General features: G+C 43.8%; 1 protein-coding gene across 7 annotated transcripts in view; it reads right to left on the bottom strand.

Annotated features, from left to right (window-relative positions):
- The window catches only part of Bach2 (BACH transcriptional regulator 2), a 349,677-nt gene that overhangs the window by 66,202 nt on the left and 257,874 nt on the right, over window positions 1–25,601 (bottom strand). For all 7 annotated transcript variants that reach the window (XR_015619682.1, XR_015619681.1, XR_015619683.1 and 4 more), the window contains 1 exon segment: window positions 21,455–21,709. Coding sequence is in view for 2 of the 7 variants with exons in the window: in NM_001135754.2 (NP_001129226.1) it covers window positions 21,455–21,697 (243 nt within the window). In the remaining 5 variants the exon portion in view is untranslated.

Raw genomic sequence — 25,601 nt, 5'->3', positions numbered from 1 at the left:
CTCTGTTTGACCTTTCTGAGCTTAGCGTTGTTAACCGCCCAGAACCCAGACAGGAGAGTGGGAACTTAAGCTCCCACTGAAGCTTGACTGGGAACAAGTCATGCCCAAGTGACTGCATTTTTGGTTTTGGTGGTAGTACTGTGGGGAGGATGCAGTGGAAACAGCACCCTGGGAACCCAGCCTGGCAACTAACACCTGCCAGTTCACTCTGCCCAGGTGACAGGAAAAGCAAGCCATCAGCCACTGGGTGGTGGACTGGGGTCAACTCCAACTTGGGGGAAGTGTCATCCATGTAACCTAGCGATGCATAGGTTGATTTAATAAAATCCTGTAGTGGGATGAGAAAACTCAACCCAAAAGGACAGGGCAGGAGGGTCCTAGCTCTCACAGTTTCCAGGAAAGACAATATGGTCCTAGGTGGCACCGAGAGAAGCATAACTTGAGGCAGAGAGTGAAAGGCAAGTTCCCTGCTCAGAGCACAGGGACACTCACAGCTCAGAGCATGGGCCCCAGAACTGCATGGAAGGAGCCATCCAGACTTACGAGAATCACAACAACCACTGAATCCACGTCAGGTGGTCCTCGGGACACGGACCCAAGAGATGAGGACTTATGGAGACCCCTGGGAAAATCTCTTCAGGGATCTAATGGGCTACCACGGGAAGATGAGATTTGATTTGTTCTCTTCAACCCAGGGGCCATAAACACAAGAACAACTGAAAGTGGAGGAGGATCTCTCTGCTACAAACCAGGGAAGAAGGCATTTCTAGTGAGGACAGGAAATGTCAGGTCTTCTATGAAGGCTGGTGAGCTCTGGAGGTCACCTGTGTCATTACTACAGCTCCAACCTGCCGGGGAGGTCACACGCTAACATGCTTTATGTTGTCACTGCTCTCACTGTTGTCACTGCAGGACAGGTGATCAAATCTAGAGCCCTGTGCATGTTAGGCAGGCGCTCTGCTATTGAGCTATATATATGGCTTATTTATTTTCATTTAAATGTACAGAGTATCCCCTCCCCCTTTTTAAATTAGAAAAAATTTTTAAAAGAATTATTGATGTATTTTATGTGAGTTCACTGTAGCTGTCTTCAGTCTCACCAGAAGGGGGCATCAGATCCCTATTACAGATGGTTGTGAGCCACCATGTGGTTGCTGGGAATTGAACTCAGGACCTCTGGAAGAACAGTCAGTGCTCTTAACCACGGAGCCATCTCTCCAGCCCCCTTAAATTAAAACTTTTTATACAATATATTTTGATGGTGTTTTCCCCTTCCCCAACTCCTCCCAAATCTTCCCTACCTCTCTAGCCACCCACTTTTGTTTTTTCTCTTTCAAACAACAACAACAACAACAATGACACAAAAAGGGAAAAATCAAAACAACCCACCAAACAAACAAACAAACAAACAAACAAAAGGTCAGAAAAAAAAATGCCAAAGGAATACAAAATCCACACACGAAAACCTCCGGAGTTCATCTTGTGCTGCTAACTTGTCTTATTACCCTCTAATCTCTGATGTTCCTCAGCTCATTACCCAAGAATCAGAACGAGGTTACACTCCTAATGCTCCTTAAACCACCTGCACACAAAGGGTTCGATTCGAAGAAGGAAATACCCGATAATATTTTCATTTACTCTGGATACCACTGGTAAAGATACATGCTAGAAAGTTGATAAAATAAACTTCCCTAACTCTCCAATAAGCATACAAAAGGCACCTCTACCTAGCTACATTAGGCTGGGATGCTGTCCCAGTCCAACCAGTCGCTGAGATCAGAAAAGAGGCAGGCTCAGGAGCCTTGACAGGATACAGTGCCAGGCAGGCAGCACGGAGAAAGTGAAGGCGGCAGTGACTTCCTATGTCTTCAAAGGCCAGCATTCTCAGTCAATAGAAATTCAATTGTTTGACTGCAGAGCCTTAAAATCAAATAACCCAGGCTGAGTTGTCTCGGTCTCAAGACATTTGTAAGGCATTATTTTCAGGCATTAGTTTCCCTCCCTGAACAAACCTTCCATTTAGATCTGCCTGGTGAGCAAGTGCAGTCAGTCACACAGGCCATAGTTAGCGGCAGGCCCTATCTTGTATTTTCCTGGTCTTGACATAATGACTGAGCCATTTAAAAATACTGTAAATGCTGGACACACTCTGTGATTCTACAAACCCTGCAGTGGTAGGAAGAAAAGGGACCAAAGCCCTTCCTTTTTAATAATCTCTTGGCAGTCCTTCACATTAACCACCCCGCCACCTCATCCATGTTCATAATCTCCTGGACACTTCTGAGGATGGAGCCAGGCGATACTGAAATTTCAGAGGAACAGGAAAAGAAACCAGATCTAACTGTAAGTAGAAAGAACAGAGAAGGAAGGTGGTGAGCAAGTGAGGGGAGGGTGGAGGGCAGAACTTACGAGGACACAGCTGTGTATGAGGTAAAGGTTACAGGGATGTTTCTGGAACCTAAGATCTCCTTTCTGGATGTCTCTTACTCTAGACTCCTGTTTAGTTCTTTGTTCTGGGCCAGCAGCTTGTGCTTGCCCCAGATTGGGATTTCTAGGTAGTTCTTCCAGGTCTAAAGTATGGATCTGGATGCAAACTCGAAACACAAACTGAAACAGATGATCAGCCAAGGCCTCATATTTCAGTTGGCAGAGGAAGGACCTTATTTGACACTGTCCTTTGATCATAGGTGGCCATCAGTTCTCTAAGATAGGGCATGGAGAAATGCTGGGATGGTCAGGCAATCATGATTTCCTAAAACAACAACAGCAACAGCAGCAGCAGCAGCATCAACAGCAGCAGCAGCAGCAGCATCAACAGCAGCAACAACAGCATCATCAACAGCAGCAGCATCAACAACAGCATCAGCATCAACAGCAGCAGCATCAACAACAGCATCAGCATCAACAGCAGCATCAACATCAACAACAGCAGCAGCAACAACAGCATCAGCAACAGTAGTAGCATCAACGGCAGCAGTATCAACAACAGCAGCATCCATCAACAACAGCAGCATCAACAGCAGCATCAACAGCAGCAACAACAGCATCATCAACAGCAGCAGCAGCAGCAGCAGCAGCAACAGCAGCAGCATCAACAACAAATAATCCCCCATCAATAAAACACCCCCCCTTTTTTAAAGCTGACCCAGAACTTGTGAGGCCACTACTTCGGTCTTAAAAGTGTTGGTATTACGTGTGTTTACTACCACACTTGGATTCAGAGGTCTTTACTTTGACATCAAGATGTTCGGATTTCTAGAAGCTTTTCCTTGCATTGGCCTGACACTGTACCTAATAAAACACAGCTGCAGAAACAAGGCTCTCCAGGCAGAGGGTTCAAAGGCCATCATGTCTGTCATGAGCACCTCCCATGGGGCCTTGTTGTCAAGTCTCTATTCTAAGCACACACTCCAGTCCACAGAACTTCACCTACCCCTGAAGAATTCACATGAAAAGCCTTCAGCATTTTTTTTACGGGGGTGGGGGGGCAAGGATCTGAATAAATAAGTCGGCATTATTTTAAGAGCAGACTAGGAATCTTGGAGGGCGAGTAGAAGAGGCAAAGGAATGCTAACGAATAGTGTTAAAGCTGCCGGGGCGTGCTCTTGAGGAACAAAATATGCTTAGAATGTATGTCTCTCACGGAGCCATTTTCAAGGCAAAGAACGGAGAGAAAAATGGCTCGAAAAAATGAAAGGCAGCCTGTGAAACTTAGTGACACGTCAGAGGTCACCGGCAAAAAAATGTCTGGGAACCACTGTTACACTCTGGCTGAACCTTGCGGGGCTGCACCCACTAACTCCGTGTCACGTGTCACTGTCAATACGGCCACATCCTCAGTATCACTCTTTTCTTTCTCCCACTGAAACTCCCAGCAGCACCAAGAGCAGGGTGAGCCCCCTCTTAAGCTCTGTGTGGGGAGTGGGAGGCCAAGGCAAAATCCAGCGCAGCGGGGAAGTTCACATTTTTCATCTGAGTTGGCAGACACCAACTTTCGATGAGTTAACTGGTAAACTGAAAAATTCCTCGACAAGATTTTTATAAAGCACTCTAATCATCCTATTGTGAGATACCCAGCAGAACCTGGGACATGCCTCGTCCCTCTGTTGGATGGCTTAGTTTGTCACCTCTGTTTGTCGACTTACGTTACCACGAGCCTGTCATTTGTTGGCCTTAGGTCCTAAGCAACTGGAGCCCTTTTAAGAAAGTCCACCCAACTGTTTGTCTCTTCTCCCACCCCACTCTCGTATAGATGTATCCGTCTCGGTTCCTGGCAAGTTGCATCGTACTGACTGACGGTTATCCTGGATTCTTCTCTCTCTCTCTGCAGTCTTCCTTTGTGCCAACTACCTTTTCCCTGGACTGTCTCAGTAGACACTAGTATCCTGTTCTGTCCTGTTCTGTCCTGGCCTTTGGCAGGCAAGTCTCATCTCTGCATTTAAAGCTTCCATTTAAAAGGAGACGTTAAGGATCATGGCTCCAGATACACAGGTGGCAGAGGATGGCCTTGTCTGACATCAATGGGAAGGGAGGCCCTTGGTCCTGTGGAGGTTTGATGCCCCAGCGTAGGGGGATGATGGAGGGGTGAGGCAGGAGAGGGTGGGTAGGTGGGGAAGCATTCTCATAGAGGCAAAGGGGAGGGAGGAGAGGGAAGTTGTGGGATGGGGTGGGGTCTGTGGAGGGGTAACCGGGAAGTAGGATATCATTTGAGATGTAAATGAATGGAATGATTAATAAAAAATAAAATAAAAATAAATAAAAATAAAGGGAGACATTAAGAGTATGTCCTTTCTTTCCTTTCTTTGCGTGCACGTGTGTGTGTGTGTGTGTGTGTGTGTGTGTGTGTGTGCGTGCACGTGCATACATGTGGGCACGTGCATCCCACCTTGCATATATGTGGGTCAGAGAACTTTGGGTGTCAGCCCTTGCCTTTTAATTTTATTTGAGATAGTCTCTTGCTCCCTGCCACTATGTGTATGCTAGGCTAGCTTGCCTGAAAACTGGGAATTCTCTCATCTCTGCCTCTTATCTCCCTGTAGGAGCACTGGGATTGCAGACACATGCATCTGGCTCTATGTGGGTTATTGGGATTCAGATCTAGGACCTCATGCTTGCATGGTATGGTGGTTTGAATGAGAATCCCTTCCAAAGGCTCATATATTTGAATGTTTGTCCCTAGTTGGTTTAAGATGAATTGGGGGGGGGGCTGGGGATTTAGCTCAGTGGTAGAGCGCTTACCTAGGAAGCACAAGGCCCTGGGTTCGGTCCCCAGCTCCGAAAAAAAGAACAAAAAAAAAAAAAAAAGATGAATTAGGGGGTATGGCCTTGTTGGAGAAGGTGTATCACTGGGTGTGGGCTTTGAGGTTTGCTATGTCCTCTCTCTCTCTCTCTCTCTCTCTCTCTCTCTCTCTCTCTCTCTCTCTCTGCATGCCTGCCTGCCTGCCTGCCTACTGTCATTCTGGTCATCGACTAGCCCTCTGAAACTGTATGTGAGCCCCCAGTTAAATGCTAGTCTTTGAGAAGGTGCCTTGGTCATCAAGTCTCTGCACAGCAACATTACAGGACTAGGATTTGGCAAGTGCTTTACTCAGTGAGCCCACCCGGGTCTCTGTTATTTGTTTACTGTCATTCTGAGTGGGTGGCATGGAATCCTAGCTCAGTTTAGGTTTTTTGTTTTTCTCTAATGCCAGTGAGCATCAACATTTTTTTTTATGTTTATTGGCCATTTGTGTTCATTTTAGAGAACTCTGTTTCACCAGCTCATTTACTGATGGTGCCATTTGACTTCTTGTGGTTTTCTGAGTTCTTGTATGCTTATGCTCTGGGTGTTTACCGTCAGTCAGTCGGCTGGTTCCCTTGCTTCAGAGAAGCCCCTTCAGTTTCATGAGGTCCCATCTGTCCACTGTTGGCCTTGTTTCCTGAGCATCTAGAGCCCTTTTCAAAAAGCCCTTGTCTATGCCTATACCTTGAAAGGTTTCCCCTATTTTTTCCCTGAGAGTTTCAGGTACTATAATAAGACCTTTGACCCATTTGCAAGTATTTATTTATTTATTTATTTATTTATTTATTTATTTATTTATTTATTTATTTATTTGTACAGACTGAGAGACAGGGATCTGGTTCCATTCTTCTATACATGTGACCGGCCAGTTTCCCCAACCCCATGTTGAAGAGGTTACCTTCCTTAGATATACAAGATAATGTCACTTCCCCCCAATTACTCCCTGCACTATTATTCTGTTTTATTTTGCTTCTAGTGTTCATTGTAATTTAAATGATCACATTTTCTTCTTTGTCTTAAAGCTACATATAGGCTCATCAGAGTGGCTGTCAACTGTTTCCTCATGGCTAAATACTCAGCCTTAAAATGTGACTGAGCATGGCAGAGGTACTCAGCAGAAGTTTCTCTTCTCCCTTCTTCTCTTTTTCATTAACCTCTCTCCCCCCTCTTTCAGTTCCTCCCTCCCCTTCCTCCATTTTCCCTCCCATCCCTTTCTTCTCCTCCTCCACCTCCCTGCCTCCCTCCCACCCCAACCTCCTTCATGCTGGGAATCTCACTTCGGTGCTTAGGCTAACCTCAAACCTAGACTCAAGAGGTCTTTGTGTCATAGCCTCTCAAGCTTGGCCTCTCAAGCGGAGGCCAAGCCATGAGCCGATGACATGGCCCAGTGAAAACTTCTCGAAAGAACGGGACAGTTTATACAGAACAAACAAGCCAACAAACACAACCCAAACCCGTTATTTGTTTTTCCCAACCTTTCTGCTAAACTGGAAGATTCTGATTCACAGGAACGATGAAAGAGATGTACCACCATCTATATTTATCTGGGGTGAGTCTGGGATTCTGGAAGGAGACGGGTTTATGCTAAATTGCTAAATTTTGCCAAGTTTCATGCCCTCCTTTCTTTATAAATATCTATCTATACATGTAAGATCATATATATATATATATATATATATATATATATATATATATATATATATATATCACCCCCTTCCTCCCCAACCATCTGAGAGCAAAATCCTGACACTATGACATTTTACCTCCAAGGACTTCGCCATGCATCTGAGAACAAGAACATTATCCAAAGAAAAGAAATGTTGAAACCATGATTAAAGCCATCACACAGCCTAAGTTTAGCCTCTACTTGCTCTGAACACCCTTCAGATTCTTGTCTCAGTGTAGGTCAGATGACACATGGCATTTGTTTTTGTAAGCCCCCTCTAGTCTAGGACACTTCCCATCATCTTGTCTTTGTGACAATGATAATTTTTAAAAGTACATTCTAGTTTTTTTTTTATTTATTATATGTGAGTACACTGTAGCTGTCTTCAGACACACCAGAAGAGGGCATCAGATCCCATGACAGATGCTTGTGAGCCACCATGTGGTTGCTGGGAATTGAACTCAGGACCTTTGGAAGGGCAGTCTGTGCTCTTAACCACTGAGCACCCCATTCTAGTTTTCTTAAAGAATGTTCCACAGATGCTATATGCTAATAGCTCCAAATTAAAAAAGCTAATCTATTTTCTTTCTCTGTTGTTAATAAAAAAGATAAAAATAATAGTGAGCTCATTTCTCTGTTTTAAAATTTCAGGCTTGTTGATTATTAGCTGTTAAAAAATATTTCAGAGGCTTTACTTTGTAGAAAATTTTTTTTTAAAAATGTTCAGGTCAACAGCAAATTCAAAGGTGCAGTCAGTTCTGCTCACTGTGTCCAATCACTCTCTGCAGTGGCCTTTCCTACTAGTTTTTTAAATTATTGTACTTATTTTTTTATTTTTTAATAAAAGGTGCCTGTGTACATATTAGTATATATTTGTAATTCATACATACATGCATGATCATATTCATGAATGCATTTTTACATTGGAAATGCATATTTCTGTTTGTGTTTCTTGCAAAGGGAGGCAGGAATCATGGAAGGAAACCCCTGTCATGATTCTAGGACCCACAGCGAATGCTTCCCATATTGGATTCAGGCACAAGGTAGAGAGGGAGGAAGGCAGTGTGAATCTCACGGACTCTGTGTTCTAAGCTTCCTGGACCTGGTGGCATCTTTACATCTTTCCTTCAACAAAGCACAGCTAAGGATGGGGGTGGCTCCGTTTGAAATGCCCCCTTTCAAATGATTACTGTAAAGATGGACACATCCTTGAAGCAGCAGCTATTGGAGATATTCTTTGCACATTTGGAGCCTGAAGTAAGCCTTTGTTGGTACCTCTGTGAGCACATGTGCTCACAGATACACACCTAGAGCATGAAGTGAGACTGCGGATGTGCATCTGAAAGCATGTACACTTATACATACTCGTGTGTGTTTGAAAATAACCACAGAGAACTTTCCTTTAATCTCAGGGTGGGTATACCAGGGAGACAGTTGGGGTGTGGGGTGCTTCTCACATCTCCCTGCCCTCTTCACTCACAAAAGGCCATGATTTCCTTCCCTGGGTCAGAGCCTGAACTCCCCTGAAGATAACATTCACTATTTACAAAGGCAGTGAGAGAGGGAGAGAGAGGGAGAGAGAGGGAGGAGGAAGGGGAAAGAGAGCTCAGAAGACAGATAAGGGGGTGAAGGTTTCAATGCTGCAGGTAAAGTTAAAAGGTAAGATAAGGTCTTACATTTATTTATTTGTTTTCACATTTATTTATTTATTTGTGTTCATGCTTGTACATTGGAAGACAATTTACAGAAGTTCTTTGTCTTCGCCCCATGGTTGATCTCGACCCAGGGATTGAACCCAGGCCATTAGACTTGGCAGCGAGCACTTCTATCCACCAAGAGATCTCACAGAGGCTGAGCCTTCTCACAGACCGAGAAAGAACAGTGATCTGCCTTCCTCTGCTGTGGGAGTGGTTTGAGAGAGGGCGTCATGTAACACAGGTGGCCCGGGTGCTGGCTGAGGTCCAGGATGACCTTGAACTCCTGATGCTCCTGCCCTAACTCTGGAGAGGCCAGGTGACAAGCTTGTGTACCATCACCACAGGTTTGGACAGTGATCAGGGATTAAGCCCAAGGCCTTTGGTGTACGAGGTGGTACTTTACCTGCTGAGATATTATGACACTTGCATGTCAGAAGGGGTAGAAGAAATCTAGCTTTGCCTCTTGGCTTGATTTTCATTTAACTACCGAGACTGTGAACATAAGCATAGCCAGCTAAGATCCAAAGCTTAAGTGTCTTAGGCACCTTGAGAGCCTTGAGCAGCAAGGATCCAGGAAAGATGGCGGCACACTGATGCCTTTAGAACAAAACCCATGAGCGGGAGAACCTTTGAAAACACACAGGAAGCCTCACTACCTTTCTGTTTCCAGTGCTATGCCTCATACTTCACCTGATCTTCCTTTTCTTCTAATAAGCCTGTGTTGCTACTACACAAATGAAACAGTGGGCATGGTAGGGTTAGAAAATGTAGACAAACAAAACATCCATTTTTTCCCCACCGTTCAGCATTTCACCACCGTAGCATTTCACACCCTAGCTTGCCCTCCTGGGTCCCCATTCTGTACTCATGCACACGCTCAGACTGAGTTCATACTGAACATGTAATTGCTCTTCAGTGAACCTGCCCCTCATCACCTCTCATCAAATATGCAGATCATTGTTGAGTGTTTCCAGTATTACATCTTTTACTGCTGTGTTGTGCAACCCAGCCATCACCATAGCACGAGTTACTGCTTCTGGTATCTGAGGCCCTTGCATTCTGTTTAATCTGGCCAGACCCATTCCCAGGCCACTGATTTCCTATGGAAATCTGACCATTTGTTTTGTAGAATGCCTCTAGATTGTCCTGTTGCTTTTTCGTGGTGTTAAGTTTCTTCTAATCTTCATTTTTTTCAATTGGCAATTACATCTAAAGGTGTTAAGAGATCAAGTTATACACTGGAGATGATGTGCATTTCGTGAACGATTGTACCACAAGACACTCAAAGTCAGTTAATCCATTAGGAAAGAAGCACAAACCAATCAATGCCTGACTTAGCATGAAGACAGCCAGGTCCTTGGAGCTTCTTTGGAGGTTCTAGCAGGGGAATACAGCTACTCATAAACTCTTGACTGAAGAATGGTCCTCTATCAGGTAAGAGAGTCCTCTTAGAATGAGTATGCCACTTTGGGAGGGACATATGTGGACCAGTGAGTAGAAAGGGGGAAAACATCTAGCCAGCCAGGTCAGCTGAATCAACCCTGATGGTCACTGGAACAGCAGAAGCCAGACCACCATCACGTCTGACTCTGATGCTTCAGTATACAGATCTGACTTTTCTCTTGTGACTGAGGGGTCAAGGAAGAAGAGAGGAAGGGAGAGACAGAGGGAAAATATGCACTGTGGCTTGCTTTGGTATTACACTGGTGTTCACTAATCATTTGCCATAATGGTTTTGAATTTTAAAATTTATTTGTTTGTATATGTTTCTCGAGTCTGTCTAGAGAATTAATTAACATTGTTTAAAAATAACTCATAGTATTAATGGCTTCATCTACCCAATAAAGAGACAGAAGTCAACAGAATGGGTCAGAAAATTGAATCCATCTTTCTGTGGCCTCTAAGAAACATACCTCATGATACACACTACATACTACCTTGGAATAATAAGGGTAGAAAAGGGTATTCTAAGCAAATGAAACGAGAAGCAAACAGGTATAGCCATTCTAATATCTGACAAAATTGAGTTCAAACTGAAAAACTAGTCAGAAGAGATAAGGGGGGACATTGAACACTCATCAAAGGAAAAATCCAAAAGGGTACTGTAATCCTAAACATATATGTATCAAACACAGGAACATCCAATTTCATAAAAGAAACACTGTTAGACTTAAAACTGAAGACTGACCTACCTCAACACAGTGATAGTGGGTGATTTCAATAAGCCATTCTTATCAATAGACAGGTCATTTGGAAAAAAGTTAGAGAGACTCTAAAGTTCAGTGACATCATACCAAATGGCCCAAAGAAACTCCCACAGAAAACCTCACACAATGAATACTGAATGCATGTTTTGATTAGTAGCCCATGGGCCTTTCTTCAAAGGACAAAAAGTAAGCCTCAATGATACAAGAAGATTGAAATCACATCCTATATTTTGTCTGACCACTGTGGATCAAAGCCAATATCTTTAACAAAAGAAAATCAGAAAGAGTACAAAATCACAGAAGCTGAACAACATAACACAGAACCAAAATTGGATGGAGGAACTCAAGAAAAAATTTGAAACTTTTTTGTAATTGTTAAGTTATGAGATCAAAACAAAATATATCGAAATCTGCAGGACACCATGAAAGCAGTTGTAAGAGAAAAGCTTTAGCACTACGTGCCTACGTGAGAAGAAATTCAGAGATCTTAAAGTAATACCTCAATCATGCAACTGAAGGTCCCAGAAAAACAAGGACAGCCAACATTCTAAACCAATTGGTAGGAAGAGATAATCAAAATTATGGTTGAAATTAATGAAAAATATGAAGAAAACAGTGCCTACGTGAGAAGAAATTCAGAGATCTTAAAGTAATACCTCAATCATGCAACTGAAGGTCCCAGAAAAACAAGGACAGCCAACATTCGAAACCAATTGGTAGGAAGAGATGATCAAAATTATGATTGAAATTAATGAAAAATATGAAGAAAACAAAGAAAAATATCAATGAAACAAAGAGTTGGTACTTTGAAAAATTAATGAGATTGATAAACTGTTGGCTAAACCAAAGAAAAGAAAGAGATGATAAAGGGAGACATTATGATAGACACAGAAGAAATTCAGAGAATCATAAAAACATACTTTAAAAATCTATTTTGTACCAAGCTGGAAAATAAAAGAAATGGATGAATTTCTAGATACACACAGACCACCAGAGTTAAACTAATGAAATAATTACTCTAAATCAGAAGTTCTCAACCTGCGGGTTATGACCCATTTGGGGGTGGAATAGCCCTTTCAGAAGGGTCCCTACACACTAGAAAACACAGACATTTACATTATGGTTTATAGCAGTAGAAAATTATAGTTATAAAGCAGCAACGAAAGTAATCTTATGGTTGGGGTAGCACAACATAAGGAACTTGAATTAAAAGGCCAGAACATCAGAAAAAGTTGAGAACCACTGCTTTAAATAGATACACAGTGCTCAATGAGATTGGAGTAATTAAGAATCTCTCAACTAAAACAATCCTAGGACCAGAGGGAGTCAGTGGAGAATTCTACCAGACCGTCAGATACTCCTTAAACTGTTCCAGGAGATAGAAAAGGAAGGGCCATCTCAAATTCCTTTTACAAAGCCATCACTCCCCTGATACTCAAACCGACAAGACTGGACAAAAACAAAACAACAAAACAAACAAACAAACAACCCCCCCCAAAACCTATAGGTCAATATCTCTGATGAACACATGAGAAAACTCTCAAAAATCCTTGCAAACCAAGTTCAAGAACACATCAAAAAGATCATCAATCATGACCAAGTAGCATTCATCCCAGAGATGCAGAGATGTCCAACTACGCAAATAAATTAACACAATCCAGCTCCTAAACAGACTGAAGGGCAGAAACCACACGATCCTCTCATTAGATGCAGAGAAAGCCTTTGACAAAATCCCAACGCCCTTCACGGTTAAAGTCTTGGAGAGAATATGGATGTGTCTCACCACGGTACGGGCACGCAGGAAGCACATCTCCGGCATCATCCTAAACAGAGCATTTCCAGTAAGATCAGGAGTCAAACACGGATGTCCCGCCTCTCTCTCCACTTTCTTTGTGCCCTAATATTTGGTCTACTTGAAGTCTTAGCTAGAGCAACGTGACAACTGAAGGAGATAAAGGGGAGACACATAACAAAGGCCAGAGTCCAAGCACCTGTGCTCTTGGAAGATGGGATTCTACCTTATCCCAAATATTCGAGGGTGTGTTTGCCATCTCTCTGTCATCCTTTCTCAGGCACGGTCCAGTCTGCAGGTCCACTTGCAGATGCAAGAGACGCAGAGGCTACCCTCGCACGGTACAGAGAACTCAGCAAGAAGGAACGATAGGGCAAATGTTAAATCCCTCTGCATGGTCACGGTGTCCACATTTACACAGTGAGACCCTTGAGGCCAGGTGGCAGCTCCTTTCCTTCCTTTGTAGTGATGTTCTTCCTTCCTTCAGGAATGAGCAAAACTGTACAGGAGAATTTGGAAGACATCAGAAGGAGCTCTAGAGAACCCCCACCCTCTTCAGTGCTACCAAGAACTGAACCCAGGCCGTGTGCCTGCTAGGCACAGGCACTACTTCTGCTCACTGAAGGGACCCATATACCTACTCAGCGTGGCCTGCCTGACATACAAGTGTAGCCACTGTACATGCAAATCTGCTCTGCTCCATTCAGCTGCTGTCAGGAATGATGTCATCATGATGCCATCTCTATCACTTTTAGGAAGAATGATCTATCATCTATCTGGTTTTGTATACAATACAAAGAATGGTAACAAAAGGAAATCAATGGAACCAAAATATGGCTTAGAAATCAAAGGAAAACACGAATACCATCTTTTATAAAGAAAGTATAGAATTAAAGACTGGTGACTTTAACGAGGTAGAAGTCTGCAATTGACCTCTATCCTTTTTAGATTTTCTCTAAACTTGGGAACCTTTCATTGGCCACAGCCCAGCATTTCTCTTCACTCTAGGGCAAACGTTTTGGCTCGGTTGGGAACAGCTGTCAGTATTTCTCTTTGCTGCCAGTCAGTCAAAAAATGTGCCCATGTTGGAGGCTTGGCTCTGACCCACACAGGGTGCTGAATGCATTAACTTTTCCACACCCAGTCTTCCCCAGACTGTGCCTGGGAGTCCATCGCAGTCAGAAAAGCCCACAATATCACTAGCTAGTTTGAAAGTGGCCCAGTGTCAGTCAGAGACTTTCAACAAATTTCTATGGCAAATTTTACTATGCGCACCAAGTTAACCGGGGCAAAAGCATCACTTCTGGGGTAACAGGAAACCAGGTGTGCCAATATATAATTGCTCCAACTTTCAAAACAAAACAAACCAATCCTTTATGTGGCCTACATACCCCGAGGATTTGGTTAAGAACTAAAACAAATAACTCAAATGGTTGGTACTAACCAATGAGTGCACATAAGTCTATGCTCCTCCTGTGCTCCGGAGAACTGAAATCACTTCCTTTTTAAATTGACGGCCACACATCACTCCATGCTTGGATATGATACATTTTATTTAAAAATTCCTGAATTAATTTCCTAGGTTATAGCGTGTCTGTCCTTCCAAGATTCCAGGTGTTCAGACCCCGAGAAGGATGTCCTTCAAAGGCTCTCTGTGTGTACAACTGTTCACCTACCAGAAATGCTGCCAACATCCCTACAATAGAGCCGAAACCTGCAGCAGCCTGGTGACATTCCACCAGGTTTTGAACGGAATGTGAATCCATTAAGATTATTAGGTAACTTCATTGATATCCTCGAACCTGTGCCAGATGTTAAAACTGCCAAAGGAAAGACAGAAAAAACACCGGCTCCGGGACTCCAACTTTCGAGTCTCTGTGTGGACACTGTGTTTTTGTGACTCACTTCAACAATCACACTAGGCTTTCCTGGTCTCGTTACCATCTCGGTTCTCAGAGAACTAAGATACATAATCCGAGCCCCTCCTCCATTCGGCCTTTAGCCTACACAGCCCGCACTTTCATTGCCAAGGTGGGACTGGCTGACGTAGGGATAGGAAAGGCACTCTAAGGGGCACTGGATCAAATGAAGGGCCGTTCATCATGAGTGACTCACCCATCCACTCTGGAGTGATTAGTCGGCAGCCACGAAGCCACACTAATTGGACAGTGGCTTACTGCCAGCTCATGTTGACATGACCTACAATTCCCTGGCTGCCAGCCACTGTCTCCCAATCACACCTTTTTTTTTTTTTTTTTTTTTGGTAATCTGGTTGGGAAGTGAAATAATTTTTCAAAACACTCTCAAGTGCTATTTAAGTTCTTATCATGAATTAAAAGTTTAATTAAATACTCTGTTAGAGGCCCGGGTCCTATGATTAAATATGACAAAATAATAGTTATGATTACTGATCAAGCGAGGAACTTTATAGCTCTGAACTTTGTCTTAAAAGCTATTATTAACTTTAATTGAAACGGCGAAGAGTCTCCATTATAGGAGAAAGAAAGAAATGTAAGGGATATTTTGTTCATATGTAAAGAAAGGTTTAAAAGTGAACGAACACACAGATTATTTTTACAAAATTTAATTTGAGCGACACTACGATTCAAGGCCGTGGCCGTGTTACAAATCCGTATCACACGCTGATCGCCGCGGTGGCTTTGTATCAAAGATAAACAGGTATAATGCAAAGAATCTTTAAAAATGCCTTTGAAATCAGGTCACTTAAAAATACTTTTTATATGGGTCTGGCTTTTTGGTATATTCAAGTCCTGCCACTATGCCAAGAGAGGAACATGTTTCTGAAAGTTTCTTTAAATAGGATGCAGTGGCTTTAGGATTAAAAAAAAAAAAGCAACAGGTTTGAAAACAGCTTATGTGTTTCATTTAAAATTAGCAGTTGCTGTGGCTGTCCACACTGGTCTCCCCTCCGTGCTGTCACCAGCATCCTCCGACCTCCAGGGAGAGGTCATAGCAGCCTGAGCTCCCTGCCAGCCCATGGCTTTGCTTTCGTTCACCCCCCCACCCCCCTATTGAGACCGAGGCCCCGATTTCAGGTCTGGAAGTCACCTCTGCCTTACTATAAATAAATTCTCCCTTCAGGAACTTCAGAATTACCGTGACTTGATTCTAACACTCGGAAACTTCCCACTTGCCTGTAACTCCTTGCTCGGAATATTTTGCCTACTTATTTATTTGCTTTTCTTTCTTTCTTTCTTTCTTTCTTTTTTTTTTTCATCCACTGCCAAGTCTCACTAATGCAACTTGGAAAATTGCACCACGGCTTTTAATGAGGATTCTGTGCTAAGAGCCATTTCACCAGAGAGGGCTGCTCTTTCCTTTTATGGGAATAATAACACCCACTGTTTCTATAGCACCAGCCTTCCAAGAAGTTGAGCATATCATGTTTCATTAATCTGAATGGCAACCTGCCTGTCAAGCTGGGATCCAGCATTGCTACTCTCTGCATACTCATATTGAAATCGAGGTCATTAAATGAAATGATTTTCTCAGGGCTATAAACCCCGAAACAGTTAAGGAGTTGTGATCTCTGCTTCTCGCCTGCTCTGCCTATGTTCTGGGGTTATTGCGTACCCACTGTCCTCTAGGCTCCTTTCCTCTGTCTCCTGTGAACATGTAAGACATCTTTGAACTAGAGGGGCTGACAAAAATGAGCCACGGACTTGCACTGGTTCATTTCCTGGAGTCTTAATGGTTCTTGCCTTCCATTTCCACGATCTCTTCCTGTTACACAACCCAAGCATCTCCCCTCAATTCCTGGTCAGCAACACCATTTTTCTCTCACTCCAGCATGAACCCAGAAAATCTCAAGGACCAGAAACCTGTAACACAGGGTCAGATTCACATATCGATCTCACAGATCCGCCCCACCACTCAGAGGAGGTGATACTTTGCAGAGTTAAGCCTGCCCCTTGGTCAGTAGATTTCTTCCTCTCCTGTGGACCCAGAGATGTTCGTTTGGTTTCCCACATAATCAATCAAGGTTTCTTTTCCTTCTGGAAATTTTCCCTTAGCCCGAATATCGGGATTGTTTAGATCTATTGTAGTTACGACTCAAGCATCAAGTTCTCTCTCCCTTCCCTTTTTGGAGATGGAGGTCTTCCTAGTGCCTCGCCGAGCTCAAGTGATCTTACTGCTTCCGTTTTACAAGCGGCGACAGGTCCATTCCACCTTGCGTAACTAGAACACTCCACCTTAAAGGCTTAGCCCACGAAGCCCATTCCTAACTTCTGTCAGAGTGTGACTTGTTGGAACAGAGAGGCCCCTATTTGCAGAAGGCAACGGCTAATACGGTACTCGCATCTGGTCATGGTGCTGAGCATAAGTGACAAATGAGTGCATAGCTTTACCTGGGACACCTAGACCAACCCCTCACGGCTCAAGGAACACAGGAGAAGAGGGAGCAGAAAGAATATACGTGCTAGACGACCAGGGAGCATGTTAAGACTCATTACCGTCCAGATTCCACATGGCCAATGGAGACCTATGCAAGGGTGGGCCCTCCAATGTTTCCTCAGGACTTGAGGAGGTTTTATGAGGCCCCAGAGATGATGACTGTTAATGATTGGTGCTGGGGTGGAGTGGGTACCATTTCATGCCCAGAGGGAAAAGAAGAGGGATGAGAAGAGGGTCACAGAGGCTGAATATAATTAGAATACATTGTATAGACATATGAAATTGTAAAGAAAAAAAAATAGTGACTCGAGCCAGATGGTTGTCCTCCAATAGTGACTCAAGGATTCAGGCTTCAGCTTCCCTAAGTTCTTGGAGCCAGCTTTGTTGATGGGAAAAAGGATATGGACCTACTTTTAGCAGTCTCAGACTAGAAGTGTTGAGTTAGTCCCTCATCACGCCACTGGCTGCACTTAGCCGCACGGCCTACCGGGTTTAAGGGCGTAGCTTTTCTTTGTGTGTCCAGGAAAGGACGGGAAAGTGGGTGTGGCAAACATTGGCACTGTTGGCCGTGGTGTGCAAGCATGCTGGAGCCTTTCCCTATCTGACAGATAAGCTATTTCTCCCCAGCTCCTGGCCCAGTTCTCTGCTTGCTTTAATTAGAGAATCCTTGCAGTCAGCTGGAATGAGGCATTCTTTTCTGTGGAACACAGGTGGGTCTGTTTTCAGCGTCTACTGCATCCCTGCCTGCCAAGGGCTCAATGAAATCACAGGCAGCGTGGGTACCTACTTGCTGAATGGCCTTCAATCCTCCTCCGATGTTCCAATTCCTAACTCTGAGTTAGATTTTGCCCATGAATTTAATGGGCATATAAAACCTGGCACAAAACACTTCTACTTGGATGTCAACAGGCACCTCAAACTTCATACGTACACGCAGGACTCCCAATCCTGGTCAATCCTCTGCACCCGCAAACTTCCTCACTGGTCTTGACTGATCTCAGTTAATGGTTACACGATTCTTTCAATGTCTTCGGAGTTATCTGCTTCTCCTTTCTTTCTCTCCCATCTTTTATCCAACCATCTTTAGTGCAGCATCAGAATCTGCCACTGACATCTGTCCCTGCCATCGTCAGGATCCTCATGCTACGTCTCAACTATGCCACAGTTTAGTTCTACTGTGGCTCCCCCTTGGGCCTTGATCTATGTACACGTACACAGCCATCAGAATAACCTGTTTATTCTGTGCCAAGCTCGAGTGTTTGGTCAGTCTGGCCTCACCACCTCTCTGACAGAGTGTAATGAGGCTACATTCTATCCTTTCTCTGGTACTGTGTCCGGCATTTGAGACTTTCAGTCACCGGGCCCTTCCCTGTTACTCCTCGGCCTCACTCCCTCACCCACTCGCTCTGCAGCTGTCAACATGGCTGATCCTTTCTATCTGTTCTCAGAAGTCACCCTTGCAACAGGCCTTTCTTGACTTTCCGGTTTAAGACTCAATACCCGTGATGGGACAGTCCATGGCTCCCTCCTCTGTTTCCTTATCCCTGTATCTCACAGGAAGAGTTGATATTTATTAATTTTCCCCCTATTGGATTGTAAGTGAGGTTGCCCCAGATCCTGGAACGGTACATAATAGGACTTGAATAAATGTTTGTTTAATGGATGGATAAATGTTTGAGGAAGTGGTCCAAGGAGGCTGACTGCTTGAGCCTTCACACCAGAGGGCACAGAGGTCCAGACTGTGCTCTGTCCAATGGCTTTTCTTTATGGTTTTTCAGGCGAGTGCTGGTGAACGTGTGTGTGTGTGTGTGTGTGTGTGTGTGTGTGTGTGTGTGTGTGTGCGCGAGTGCGTTTAGTCTGAAGACTGTTAAAGTCTCTTATTTGCTGGCAATCATGAGTCAGGGCTTTGTTCGGCTGGTTGATAGTTGTTTCTTTTCCCCAGGTATTTTTTCCAGTGACAGCAAGCTGTGTAAACACACAGATGCAGATGACAGAGGCACTGTATGGACAGCAGTCACTTTATCGGACTAGAAGCAACAAGAGTAATATACAACCAACTCACGCTTAACTAATGTAACCAGACTGAAAAGCTAAAGTAGACTTTTACTGGATGTCCACGACTGTAGTCGGTGTCCTCTTACTCTGTACAGATGTGAGCAATGTACGGAAAGAAGCATTTGGACCAAAGGTTTGATTTGAGAAGAAACTTCAGACTCTGTAACATTTATTTATACCCTGGTTTCCTTTAGATTTAACTGGACAGGCGTTGTATACATAGGTTCAGAATTTTATGGATTCTAAAAAGTAAGAACATGGCTCCACACTTAGGAGGCAGAGGCAGGCAGATCTCTGCGAGTTCGAGGCCAGCCTGGTCTAGGACAGCCAGGGCTACAAAGAGAAACCTGGTGTGGGGAAAAAACCCACCACACACACACACACACACACACACACATTGGCTCTGAGAGATTAAATAGACCAGAATCCAGGTTCTAATTCAGAGCAGAGTTGGGCTTAGAGTCTTATATTCTAGGATTCTAGGAAGTATGAAGTGGGGCTAACACAGTCATCGAGGAAACACTCACTACATAAAGTATGACTTCATTCGTGTATATACCTTAATATATATAAGTTTTGGAAATTAGTACAACATATACACATATGAAATGAATCTCAAAGACACAACAGTAAGTAGACAACGCGTGTCACCTCCTCCCAGGACTACTTTGAACAACTAGAAGTCTTGTAACCATTTCCAGAGAATTCTAGAGTTGGAACAAGCAATGAAGATGTTCTCATCTACAGAAGAAAGACAGTGTCTGGACAATGCCTTCTGCAGGATGGGCTGGGCTTGAAGCTTTACCTCATTGTCTCAGCCAATCCCAGTAGCAGTTTACTGATTGCTAGCCTCCATTTAGTGCAGATGGGAAATGCCCATCCTGTTCAGGGCCACACCGCCACCGCTGCCATTGCTCTGTCTTCTCTCGTTGCTAGCTATCCCAGTCTGCTCCCTGACTTGACCTTGGTTACCTAATCTTGGAATGATTTATTCCTTTCCTTCTCACACTGCTATGCAGGAAGTGGGAACGGAGCAGTTGATGGTGCCCATGTAAAGATGCTTCATGCGTTAGCTGGTCATTCCTCTGCTCTGTGCGGGGGTAGACACAAATGCTGCCTGGCAAGGGGCTGAAACCTGGTGTCTCTTTCACCCCAGGCATCTTGTTTTTTATTGCTGGGGACTGAACACGTTAGGCCAGTGCTCTATCACTGAGCTGCATCTCCAGACCCTTTTCTGTTTCTCTTTGAACCCGTTTTGGTGGTGTAGTCGCTCACTCCACCACTCCCTACTTTTTACGAATAACCATTGAGTCGCTAAGATTATTGCTGTGTCTCTGGAGGCCCCTGGGTTTGTGATCCTGGGACTTAGCGGTAGTTGTTATCTTTAACTCCTTACGGTCTTGGTCCTTGACTTATTGTTAAGACTGCTGTGAAGAAGCTGAGGAGGGGACCCCGGGTCTCATTTGCAAGGATGTGAACAAAGGCTATGCCGCAGCTCGGAAATGGCTGCTGGAGGCTCTGCAGTTGCAGCCTATCTTGGTGTTATGCAGAGACTGCTCCACACTGCACACAAAGCTCAGGGATGCTCACATTAACCCCAGTCTTCCGAAACTATGGAGACCCAGAATGACTGAAGAATCAGAAGGACCACTTTAATGGTTCACTACTGTGAAGTCCATCTCTTGGGTCCCTGCCTCTCAGACCACCTGACTGTCATCTCTGCACAGAACAAGCCTTTGCTACTCATGTCCCCAAAGTACCAAAATGACTGTTCTCACCGAAAGAAGTTAAGAAACCTGAGTAGGGGATATTTTCAATACTGATGAGAAAAGCAAATTTACACTTCTTAGAATCTCACTGCATTAATGGTGAGAATTGCTGGTTGCTTTGTTTTTTCTCCTAAGCAAGGGAGGTCCTGTGAATTCTTTCCCCGTTTTATTCTCAGGGGAAATCTAATGATCCATTTGAAAGAGAGAAGAAACAGCAGTGATTCAAATCCTGCACAGAGGACTGCATCAGACTGAGGCTGAACTACTCAAAACCCGAAATTTAAGTGAACTAGAAACTGTGAGGGCCTGGGCCCCGGGTGAAGCTCAGTTCTCTTAAAGAGGCACGCCCACTTTGTATTTTATGCCTCTGTGGCTTCAACTATATCAAATAGAAACTGATTATGCTACATGTCTGTATGCGGGTGACGTGACATGGACATTGGTGACGTGCACATCAACGTGACACAGTGCACGTGTAACTTCCATTTCCTTCTTTGCCAGCTTTTAAAGTCAATAAACCTCCTATTTACAAAAAAAAAAAAAACCCTACAAACGCAACAGATCACTGTACCTCCTCAGGCAAGCTGACCACCAAGTCATCTTTTGTTTGTCCAACCAGAGCTTGCCAGAAGTATTCACTGCATGCAGCCAGCACAGCCCGGTGGGCTCGAAACTCCTTCCTCTCCACAATCAGCGTCACGTCACAGAGAATGTCCTTCTTCCGTTGGTCATTGAGGCCCAGGAGGATGTTGGCACAGTGGACTGTGGACTCATACACATACATGGGGGAGTCAGGCTTCTCATCCACAGACATGCCGTTCAAACCCTGGAAGAAAGAAAGGCTGGGTCAGTGTCCTTTAGAGTCACAGAGAAGGGAAAGAGACCACCATAGCTGCCTGCTATAAGCCTGGTGGGGGAGTAGGATTGCTAAGCACTGCAGTCGTTCTGGGTTGGCATAACAACATCAGGAACGTCTGGGAGGCTGCAACCCATTGCTTCCTTTCCACTCACCGCATCCCTTGACCCTGCATCTTTTAACAAAGCACCTTAACACTGCAGAGTTGTGATTTCATTAGGGAGGCTAAAGCGGAGCTTGTGTGTATAAATAATCTAATTACAACCTGAGATTTGTGTTAAAAGGGAACAAATCACTTTGAAGTATTTGAAATTCTGTTTTGACAAAGTACATGCGAGTTCCTAAGCTGAAATTTGGCAAAGATGTTAAGTAGACTAAATATTTAATCATGAGATATGATTTAATGAAGTCACTAAAATGTATGTAGTCAGCTATTCCACCCGTCTACCCTTCGTGGCAGAGCGTGAGCAATACAGCGTCGTGGTCACTCTGCGCCCAGATATAGAATTGTGGTGCATCTTTAAGAAAGCAAAACGGCAATAGGAACCATGAGAGAAGATGTATTCGAAGTACTATTTTTTTTTTTTACAAAGACTTCTTTGCTTTAACACGTGCCCTGGGAGTAATTACAATGCACTGTCCACAACTGAATCAAAGGCTGGGTTTTTCAGTAATGCTTATTACCAGCCCAAATCCCAGCAGCCAGTCCTTCTTTCTTTTGTCTTTCTTCTAGCTTCTGAAAACAGCTTTAGCACATGACGCTGCAGTATTTGGAATGTGCAACTGCCATTTTGATGGGAAGCCATCCATGCAATCAAGGTGAACATCCCATCATCATACAAAGTCTCCTGCAGCCCTTACACCTCTTAGTAGTCCTGCAGACACTGCCTGGCTCTCTGACAACACCTGTATGCTTCTTCGAGAGTGACGTTCGAGAGATGAAAAGCAAACTAGTACAGCCATTGAGGAAACCGGCAAGACTAGACTACTCTTAGGACCCAGACATACAACTCTTGGGCATCACCGGAAGGAGTCTGTCATAGAAAGTTGTTAGAAGCTTGCACATCTGTGCTTACTGCAGAACCAGTGAAATAGCCAGGAAGCAGGAAGAGCCCCGAAACCAGCATATGGATAACAATACAGACTACTAAAGAAAACACGTTGCACATACACAATAGAGTGTTATTCAACTCTAAAGAAGAATGCCATAGGGTTAGCAGAAAAATGTGTGGGACTGGAAAGTGAAATTGGTCAGACTTGGACAGACAAATGTTGCGTGTGTTCTCTTATAGGTAGAATCTAGATTTAAGTATGAAATTAGAAGGGGTCTGTATTAAAAGAGAACAAGAGAAAATAATAGAGGAAGATATAAAGCATCTCATTTTCTTTTATATGTAGGATCTAGAATTAAATACACACATAATACATGATACATACATACATACATACATACATACATACATACATACATACAATGAAAACAGAAGAGGAACTATTTGGAGGGAAAAAGGTGACCAGCAAGTGGCAGGGGAAGGAAGGGTAGGTGAGGGCAGTGGGATCAAACATGAGAAATGTATGTAACATACATGTATGAAAGTACCATTGTATTAGGGAGGGAGGTTAGAGAGAGACAGGAAGGTAGATTAGAGGAGGTGAGGATAACTGACACTAAGGATGTTTGAAAAGGTCATATGGAAATCTATTGTTTTATAAGCTTCCAAAGTACATAAACATAGAAACATGTTTAACTGAGGTACCCCACATAGGAGACTATGCTCCTCTCAGAAGCTGTAAGATGCCAAATAAAAAGTCCAGTATCATTTATGGGATACCTCTCCTCAAGATGTTGAACAGAGATGGCTCAGAAACCCTTCAAACAATATTGTTATTGGTCTTGACTGCTAACCAGAACCTGATAGTAAAGCCCTATTGTGAAAAGACCACACAGATTTTGTCACAGGGCATGAAGAAATCAAGTTGGAACTGACCAGGAAGTTTTCTCCCAGTTGGCTAGCATTCACAGTACTGGAAGGTGCTATGGTAGGTGCTAGAAGAAAATACCATCAACAATCTGTCAATTACACTAATAACTGACATGGCAAGACGTACCCGTGGGTGCAACACTGGCACAAGTGTTATGGGGGCAGTCAACCACTTCTGATGGAATGGAAGTCCCTTTGTTCAGGGGAGAACGAATAGCTGGTAATGTAAGTCTGGCTAAGAACCCATGGTTAAAGAACTCCTAGGCCTCAGGGTGAACCTATTGCTATTACAGAGCTCACTGGGCTGCCTTCCAAGTCTTTATCTCTCTACCCAGAAAGAAGGGCAGCTCTCAGACCTCATCAGAAACATTTCTTTGTGCAGCAAATGGTGGCTAAATGCAAAAACTTACAACTGGTGGATGTATAGAGACTAAGAGTCATGGGGTGCTCGGAACAAGTGAGAGAGCAATGCTATGTCCCTGAAAGGCCCAGAACGAAGGTGGAAAGGGGGACGGAAAGATTCTAAGTGGGAGAAGTTGGGGAGAATTAGAGCAAAACGGCATCTTCTGGACATGGGAGTACTGGTAGACACATGAACTCACAGCAGCTGTGGTTGCCTGCACAAGATCAAATAGTCAAAAGTCTAGCAGAGAGGGAGAAGGGGTCCTCCCCCATGAATGAGGAGCTACGGGCAGCTGGTCACTCCTAAGGTAGGGAAAAAGTTTTCTTTAAGAGTGTGGCCTCTGGTAAGTCTACTGGAAGTTCCAGTAGATGGCCATACAAGATGAGTAAATGAGTGAATTTGTTGGGCTAATAAAGAAAGACAGGGGTGGGGGAAGCACATAGTTTGAGAGGGATGGAGAAAGAGTGGTTCTGGGAGGAGTTAGGGGTTAGCGGTGAGAGTGGGAGTGAATACGATAAAAATACATGGTATCAATTTCCCAAATGATAAAAATACTAAAAAGTAAATTAAAGATCTATTATTCTGCATGCTAATTAAAAACATCAATAAAAAAGAAAAGTTTGTTACGTTATCGAGGAACTGTGTTTACCGTATGGATACAGTTCACGTTCTAAGCCATTCATGTCTACTGATGGATGGTCTCAACAGTGCTTTATGTGACAGGTTAATATTTTCTCCAGCTGTCCACCGCTTGTCTTCTTCTAATGGTTATTTTCAAAGTTTTCACTTGATAAAATCCACTAAAATAAATTTTAAGTGCTGCAAGAGTATGATATGCCTTCACAGTTATGGCTAAGTATTCAAATACAGCACTGACTGCTGCTTACTCATGGCTAATCGGTAGATAGTTTCTTTCCCAGCGCTGGAGATCAAACTGAGGGTCTCTTGCTGGAATTCTAGGCGAGTATTCTACACCGAGTTCCATCCCTAGCGCCAAGAAAGAATTTTGTGTAATGATTTTGTGTCCTGAAACCTTGCCTAACTTCCTTATAGGTTCTCATAGCCTTTGAGGCCTCTATAACGTCTTCTATGCTGCCTGTAAACAGACACATTTCTCCTTTTCAACCTGGACGCTTTGTGTGTTTTCGTTCTTGACTTTGTGGCCAGCACCTTCAGTGTGACACTGACAGAGGTGACAGGAATCAGAACCCTGCCTTGCTGATGATAAGGGGGGAGACATTTTGCATTTCACCAGGGTATACGATGGCAGCGACAGGTGTTTCACAGATGCCCTTGCTGCGGTGATGAAGTTTCTTTCTATTCCACATCTTTCACTGGCATGACCTTAATTAAGAACCTGCCCTCAGAATCCCAACCTAGGTGAGGCTAAGGCAACACCATAAACTTGAGGCTAGCCTAGGCCACACAGCAAGAACCTGTGAGAGAGAAAGGAGGAAAGTAGCCAGGAGAAGAGAAG

This window comes from Rattus norvegicus, chromosome 5, assembly GCF_021556685.1.
Source record: "Rattus norvegicus strain SHRSP/BbbUtx chromosome 5, alternate assembly SHRSP_T2T, whole genome shotgun sequence".
Taxonomy (NCBI): domain Eukaryota; kingdom Metazoa; phylum Chordata; class Mammalia; order Rodentia; family Muridae; genus Rattus; species Rattus norvegicus.
Note: the sequence above shows the minus strand (reverse complement) of the source record. Positions and strands in the feature narration are given on the sequence as shown.